Source organism: Lottia gigantea (assembly GCF_000327385.1).
Source record: "Lottia gigantea unplaced genomic scaffold LOTGIsca_20, whole genome shotgun sequence".
NCBI classification, from domain to species: Eukaryota; Metazoa; Mollusca; class Gastropoda; family Lottiidae; genus Lottia; species Lottia gigantea.
The window spans coordinates 770399-779382 of NW_008708401.1; the positions used below are offsets into that span (position 1 = coordinate 770399).

The 8984-nt window shown below is 30.1% G+C and overlaps 1 protein-coding gene across 1 annotated transcript; it reads right to left on the bottom strand.

The window, feature by feature from the left end:
* Window positions 1-1097: 1097 nt before the first annotated feature.
* LOTGIDRAFT_206255 (hypothetical protein) lies at window positions 1098-6479 on the bottom strand. Its single transcript, XM_009053644.1, has 13 exons — window positions 6421-6479; window positions 5678-5895; window positions 5253-5320; window positions 4840-4925; window positions 4338-4432; window positions 4034-4125; window positions 3632-3730; window positions 3226-3294; window positions 2495-2587; window positions 2198-2291; window positions 1979-2076; window positions 1582-1711; window positions 1098-1361 (listed from the first exon to the last, which is right to left on the bottom strand). The coding sequence occupies exons 2-13, from the start codon at window positions 5810-5812 to the stop codon at window positions 1269-1271; spliced, it is 1152 nt and encodes a 383-aa protein (XP_009051892.1). The 5' UTR covers window positions 5813-5895; window positions 6421-6479; the 3' UTR covers window positions 1098-1268.
* Between the last annotated feature and the right edge of the window lie 2505 nt (window positions 6480-8984).

Genomic DNA, 8984 nt, shown 5'->3' on the forward strand with positions numbered 1-8984 from the left:
TGCTCACAAATAATGGCACCTGTCTTGTAATAAATTCAGAATTCTAGATCTCTTTTATTAAGTTTTTGTCATTACTCAGTGTAAGTTAAATACAGGATTTTATACACCAATTCCATATTTCAGCCCACAATTAATATACCTATAGTCTACCACTACCAATGTTAGGATAATAATATATTATTATAGAGGACAATATAAAAACATTGGAATGTAATATAATATAACATAAATTCCATATAAAATGCAGCATATATTATGATGAGGCATTATCTCACCAAATGCCTCTATTAATCCTGTACTGTCATAAGGTTAACAAATGCATTTAAATTTCATAGTTATATATTTTTATTAACATCCTCAGACTATCAATTATATTTTGAAGTTGATATTCTAATTCACATAAAAATTATCAAAACAATTGAATAACCAATAAATGTGTGAAGACAGCGCCTTTCTGCATCTGATTTAATAAATTTAGAAGAGTATTACTGAGTAACTGTGCATTGAGGAAATATCTTGGTTTTATGAAAATAATTGCAAAAACAGCAGAGCAAATTTGTCTACTTTATCAGGGCATAGGAAAACTCAGCAGGTTATTTGAGGCATATAATGAGATAATGACTAAAATGAATGATGAATTATTTGCTATTAATTTAGACTAGATTTCATAACATTTAAAACATATTTTCTACAATTCAGTGATTTGCTAAAAATTCTTGTTCTTATTTTAGCATAACGATCTTGCGAATTTCGCTGCAAATCACTGATTTATAAAAAAAAATGCAGGGACTATTCATATTTATAATTAAAGAATTCATATAATACTACTATTCATACTAATAATAGCCTAATATATTACAAGCACTATTCTTCATTTACATAACTTATCATATCCAATATAATCTAATAGCAAGTGTATCAGCCTCCAGAAAATTGTCATTTGTATTTCACCAATACTGATATGCCAAGTTAGATAACATTATATATAAGTTCTGGGCCTCAAGGTCTCGTTTTAGTTACCCTTTGACCAATTGCGAGGTGGAGAGTCACAACTTTAGTACTGGTCAAGGTTACTTTTTAACCAATCAAATGCCTTGGAAATCAAACCAGTAAAAGATTGACATCTGTCAAAAAGATTCAATATAATTTATGTTGACAGTATGGTCCCTGGTATATATGAAATAATAAATATTGTAATAATAAGGGTTGATACAGGTATTTATATTTGATTTGTCCTTATACTATATATAATATCATCAGGAGCAGGTTTAACGTTGTTCAACTAAATCTAATGTCATTTTATATGATACGTAGGGATAGTATTCACTTCCACCTAGACCTATTCCAGGTATATCCACTTCCTACAAAATAAAAATATTTGGTTGTTAAAAGGCAAATTCTGCAAGGTCTTGAGATATTCAAAATTTTAAAAGGTAACATTCCATCTTAGACACAATTTATATAATTTTATTGAAAAAATCAAAATAGTTTTACCTCATTCTTTTTAGCAGCTTCATATTCGAAGGAAAAGTCGGTGTCCAAAGTTGAACTCAATTCAATAAATGAGATAACAATACTTACATCTGTTCCCTGTTGTAAAGCTGAATTATCTAAATGACTATATAACTGTTTTAAAACATCACGTAAACGTTTGGTAGATCTTTTACTAGGTTGTACAACCATAGCTTGAAAATTGACTGGTAGTCCATATCTGAAAAAGGTCATAAATAACTTGATTATAGTTAGGTTAAACAGATATTGAGATAGCATTGTCTTCTTGAACTATTGATGAATGAATGGGAATTCTGGTGGAATAAATGAGTTAAATAGGTTTTCTGAATGTTTTATGCTAACTCCAGTTAAAAAGACGTCTGACTGAAAATTGGAATGGTGTAAATTGATACTGATACTGTATCAGTTAACCTGTATGAAATCTAAACCAGAATATCTTCCAGGTGACAAGCAATTAGATACTTACCTTAATACTGACTCTACAAACACTCTTAATGCTTTAACATGTAACCATGCAGCAAAACATTCACCAAAATTTACTTTCAACCATTTTACTAATGGTCCCTGAAATCAATATAATAATTATAAAGATATGGCATAACAACTTTCTTCCTAAACTCAAGCTAAAGCTCTACAAAAGTTAAAAAAAAAGATCATAACCAAATTACATGACAGGTCTACTTACAAATTGTTTCTTTTTATCAGCTTCTAGTTTGGTTAGCTCTGTTTTACCAGACTGGATTTCCTCTTCACTATAGGTAAAATCACGTACACTAAATCTACAATAGAAATTATTCAGTTTAAATCTTGTCATTTTCAGCAAAGACAAGTCACTTGAGTTAAATTTTCGAAAATGTGGGTTTCAAAGGCTATACTGTTGAAGTTTACCTTGTTATGTCATTTGCATAGCATATCTGATGGCTCTAATCTATTCTATTTTCAAGTTTTCCTTATAAAATTTTGAAGTTTTTCTTGTACTTACTTGTTTTCTCGACAATGATGTTTAAATTCATCAACTACTCTCTTAAATAATGTTACAGTTACTAAAACATTTTCATTATCATCAAATATCTTCCTGTAATTAATAAGAATAAAAATTTAGTTCCAAAATTCTTCAAATCCCAGTACTGATCAAATCACATGTCTGATTCCAATGATCAAATCACATGTCTGACTTCAATGATCAAATCACATGTCTGATTTCAAGATCAAATCACATGTCTGATTTCAAGATCAAATCACATGTCTGATTTCAATGATCAAATCACATGTCTGATTTCAAGATCAAATCACATGTCTGATTTCAATGATCAAATCACATGTCTGATTTCAATGATCAAATCACATGTCCGATTCCAATGATCAAATCACATGCCTGATTTCAATGATCAAATCACATGCCTGATTTCAATGATCAAATCACATGCCTGACTTCAATGATCAAATCACATGCCTGACTTCAATGATCAAATCACATGCCTGATTTCAATGATCAAATCACATGCCTGACTTCAATGATCAAATCACATGTAGACTTCAAAGATGATAATAAAACATCTAACTTCATTGATCATAATAACATGTCTAAATTTAAGCTTAATAACTTTACGTGAAACTAGATATATGTTAAATTTGTGTTCTCTTCTGGAGACCTGTGCCAGTGCTTCTATAGAAGAACTTTTTCTGTTATGTTATTAAAATAAATATTCTTACTTTGATGATCTTGGGACTACCATATCAGTCAGTTTCTCATACTTTAAATTCCAGTCATTATAAATATTCCTGAAAAGTTAGAAATTCAAATACAATATTAAAGGTAGATTGTGTACTGGCTTCAAAAGGCAGAAATCATGGCTAAATAATAAATATATTCATTTTCAAAAATATTGCTTGGCAAATTTCGTTTTAAAATATGTGAATATACAGAACAATTTATTAACTTCAAATTATTTTAACATTACATTAGTTTTAACTCTGCTTTTAGATTATAATCAGTTAGATTTTTTACTGCCACTTTAAACAAATGTTTCACTATTATAAGATAAATACATATAAATATACTAAAAAGAAATATATATATAAAATTTCATGCTTTAAGGGGATTAATATCAATACTTACTTGGGAACAACAACAACTAAAGTTGTTAGATATTCAGAATCTAAGACAAAATCTTCTCTCTTTACCATATCACCTAGGTTACGTGTCAACAAACTTCCTCTGGAAAAAAAAAGAATTGGTAAGCATTACACATGTTTGTTCCATTGCAAAAATCATGTAAAAGTTAGACCAATGATATTGTTGAGGTGCTTTGGCTTTGGAATGACTTTTGTTTTGTCTATCAGCAAAGTATGATTATGATCTGCAAGTTAGAGATCCACTACAACAAATATTCTTGAAATTTTTGCCAGCAGTGCAGGTATTGCTCACACTTCTAGTGTAAGATCATTCAAAATGGTCAATGTCAAGGCCAAACATATAAGGTCAAGGTAAGGATAATGTCAAGGTTAGAAAAATACTTACGTTGCTTTTCTTTCCAAACTCTGCAAATTACCCTTTAAATTATTATAAGCTGTAGCTTTTGATTTAAGATCAGATTCAATTTGGTTAACTTGCTGCAATTCAAACAAATAATCAATTAATATAATGTAGCATAAGAGCAACCATCATCTCTCCTCAACATGTCAGTATTGTATTTATTTTCCTTCGGCAGATAAACCTTATATAAGAAACCAAAAAAATCATGATGTCACATAATTTTCAGACAAGCCAAATAAAATCAAGAGGTTACAAGGTATATAATCATTGTGAAAACATAGATTTTTACCTTGGCAATGATTTCTGAAATACTCTTCAATGATTGTTTAATAGGATATTTAGCCAAGTCCCATTGGAACCTTTGTAGATAATTAGCAGGTGGCACTGAAATTATAACATGGTTCAACTTCTAAGTTAAATAATTAAATAAAAGCCTCTCCAATGAGTTCTGGACCTGGATTTGAGAAACTTATAATTAAGATACAACAATGATTTTTGGTCTCAGGAACCTCCATATAAATACAACCAAAATAGAGCAACAAAGTAAATGACAAAAGTTTCAAACTAGGGTATTATTTGGCAACTGGCACTTCAAAGTGTCAACAAGTCATATGGTTGGTTCTAGGATGTCCTTGGTCTAGTGTGAAGATCTGTATCTATTTCAGAGAGTCCCATAGCTTATAATGATGTTTCACTGAAATGATATAAGACAAAGCCTATTCCTCAATTCCAATTCATGAAATAAAATATTGTTTACAAAAACAATAATGATGTTTAATGATCTCTATTACCTTCATTAACTTTTAAATTAGCCTGAAGTTTATCTCTGGTATCTTCTAAAACTTCTCCAATATACTGAGCTATCTTTCTTGTTACACTAAATACAAACAATCAAATAATTACAACCAGTATACAGCTTATTCTCTTTTTTATCCTGCTGTATAATCACCATCAACAACATTTTCAGTCTATCTAAACTTAACAAATTGTATAGCCAATATAAATAAGACACAATGCATTTGAGTGAGAGTCTATTTCTGTGATTTATATTCTTTAATATCATAATACAGCCACATTACAATCTTTATCTACAAACCACACCAATAAAAATTAAACAGAGTCTTATTGTTAAAGACACAATTTTTAATGTATGCATACAAATTTATATCTTTTCTACATTTTCATACAGCTAAACCATTCTCACCTTTCACAATATACATCTAATTTACCTAATTCATCAGATAAACCAACTAACACATCTAATGTTCCCACCTGAAAAAGAAAAATAGCAATACCATTACTATACCTTAAAAGTTACATGGAATTGATAACTCCCAGAGATACTTGTATATAAAACATGATAGATCTTATATCTGAATCATGTGTTAAGAACATTGGATGAGCTTTAGTGAATCAGATTTAAGGACTTGTAAAGACGTCTGTGGTTTTTGCAGACTTTTGACTAAATATTTGAATGGTTCAAATAAGAAGCTATCTGTGTCCTTGACACACAAAAGTATACAAAAACTCATTACAAGTCCACTACCTATTGAGCATTGCTATATCAAAATGAAATCCTTTATCCCAAAATTATTGTAGATACAAAATCAGTGTAAGCTTATTACAAACCTTCAAATCAGGAATTTGAAACTTGCTGTTAGTTGATAATTTCTCAGGGCCCTGGGTAACACTATTTAATTTCTCAAATGTTTGCTGACCCGTTTTATCACCAGGGGCAGAGATTATCCAGAACTCAGATGACATGTTGAACAAGGAATGATCTTCACTGCCTCTTTATTATCAACTATTTTGAACTTGCAGTTGCAGTATTCTAATAATTTTCAAATCTACAAGAAAAATAACATTCTTGAAAACCTTTCAGATGGTATGTCAAACAGAAAATCATTTGGGAACAGTATGAAATACTTCTTTAGTTCATAGCAACACAAGTATTTATCACAAGTGACAAATATAGATTAACTAGATAGGTACTCAAAAATTGGCTACACAGAAAGAAAAGAAAACCTACTAAACTTTTATGCTCTCTAATATTATAATTGCCAAGTGACAAGAATAATACAAATGAAGTAATAAGAAAAACCTTTCATCCCAAAGTTGTATTAACAATTAACTATATGAGGATCCAGACCCTGGCCCTGGGTATAATTAGAAAGCCAAGGCCATTCTCCATGCATAGATAAACTAAAGCCAAAGGAAGTAGTGTCATTGTCACTTGACAGTTTTCATGGACTTCATCATCAATCATTATGAAAAAATCAGATTCATAATTCATAATACGTTTATCTTTTAAGAAAAGTCTCACCTACATTTATCAATATAGTTAAGAGACGAAAGGCAAAGTAAATACGAACCTTACAAACTCAAAAGTAATCTTTTTCGACATTCGCCATATTTTGTTCACGTGATAGCTTACAAATTTGATTAAGACGAACCGACCTTCAGTCAAATCGCACCAAAAAGTTGACCCTGATAACTATGCCAAAAGAAAAATTAAAAGAACGTCGTAGTAAAAGATGATGACAAATGTAAACGTCTAAACAAAATGCATTTTATTTACCATCTATTTCATTCCAAAATGAAGAAAATTTGATTAATGGACGTTTTGACGCAACAGATGACATCACATGACCTAAAATGACCTACCTTATGCCCACATGTCAGTACCGTTAGGAATAGAGTAAACAAATTTGACAACAACAATCATAGAAGGTAAGGACAGATATCTCTCCATAAAACTGTCATATTTCATTTATTTAAGGACATTATATTTGCAAATGATGTAGTCTAATTTGTTACTGATTATCATATCACTTTTCAAAGCCTCCAGCGAGTGATTACAGCCAAAGTGTAAGTGCAATCAGTGCCAGGCGAGGCAGAGTTGCAGGATTGAATTTTTGTCAACTTCAAAATTGACAGGAATCCTGGAATGGTAGGAGTATATTTTATTTCGTTTTAAAATTGATGTTATGTATTTATATCAAGTAGGCCTTTGGAGAACATATTGTTTTGGCTTACAGAATTATTACTGGAATATAATAACACTTTGCTAACTAGGCTTAATTATTAGGTACCGGTACCAGTACTTAAGCTTAGGCCCTATTTGATTATTTATTATAGATACAGTCAAGTAACCTAATTTCGTGGAAACCTATTATTTGGATTTCCGGAATGGATTAATAATTTACATGAGCGACCTTGCGCGACCTCCGCATTAGTTTGTTTTGATAAACATGGGTTTTCTCTACAATGTCAGCTAGTAGAATGAATTCAGTAGTTTCAAGCAAGGTAAAATGTAATAATGTATACTTTGACAAATACAAAATGGCGGATTTCACTTATTACCAAACGTCAACATTTTTTATCCGCCGAATTTCCTTATAATCCCAAGCGGTAATCGGAATTCCAAGTGTCGTCTGCTAGAATATTTTCCAACGAATGAAGTCTCGTGATCAACTCGCGGATTCTGTGTCAGCAGAAAATTTCTATGGAACACAAAGTGGACCATATTCTTATGTTATTTCAGTGACTTTTAGCAATAAATCACGCTACGTATCTTATTTTGTCAGTCACTATTTTTTTTTTTAAATCGTGGTTCTTTCAAGGACTTGTCACTAGTTATAATGAATTGATATTAAAGATAAATTATACTAAGATAAGTTAATTATACCACCCGGTATCTATACAACGTGTTTTTCTAGACTTATTTATAGATCAAACATTGTACACGAAAATAGGTGACGCATTCTGCCGCCGTTGGTTGCTCATGAAATATGGGTCAAAGTGAAGGATTAATAAATAAAATCGAAACAAACCAATTTTTATTATTTTGTAGAATATCTGAGGAAACATTTAAGTCATAAAAATTTTTTTTCGTTTTTTTAACTTTGACGAAATTCGGTGTTGAATCCTTATATCCACGAAAATAGGTTACACCACTGTATTAAATTAAATTAGACTTAGCCTAGCCTACCATCCTTCTTGCAAAGATATTGCAAAGACAGACTTAGAATTAGATCTAGCCTACTTGCATTGCAGAATTTACGCATTCCTGCAGCACCAGTAGGCCTATGCATAGCATGTTCATTCATTGAATTCCTGAAGTTAAAGAAAGACAAAGAGCTTCTTAAGTTCTTATATAAAAAGGTTTATAGTTTATTTTCAAAAATGAAATTTATCAATAAATTACATAGACAATATGGATTTGTTATGTACTTATGTTTTTTCCATTTTTTTTTCAAATTGAGAATTATCTGGAATATGGTTGAATTATATTTCCAACCCCATTTGAATCAATAACCATTTATCAGAGGTTGGTTAGACTAATTTCAAGCAATTAAAAAAGAAAAATAAGCATTAGTCTATAGAAAACCTTTGTTTGTACATTGAACAATAGCAACAAAGGATAGTAAAAACTCAATGATTTTTCTGATAATTATCTCCTACTTTTCCTAATTAGGTAATTTGACAGGTAAAATCTTTTTTTTTCTCTCTTATAGAAAAATCATTAATTAGCAGAAAAAACATTATCCAAGAATGCTAATAACATGGAATTATCAACTTATTATTTTCCTTGAAGAGATTCTTATTAGAAATGTAATGTTTTATTCTTGTTAATTTATTTTAAGATTTATAGTAATGATAATCTAATGTGATGTTTAATATGTTTAGCAAACTAATCAATATTTTATAAAATTTTAATGAACATCAGACAGTATCAAGTCTGAAATACCATTCTGAAAAAAATGCCATTTAAATGAATTCTAGCTTCATATCATGGAAACTATAAATACTATTTTGGATTGATAGTGAAGCTGGAATATATAGGCTACATATTTGTGTTAATGTTGAGTTTTATTTTTAAATCTAGAATCAAATGGTGCACTTCTGCTTTTACTTTTGTTGGTAATTTGACTTG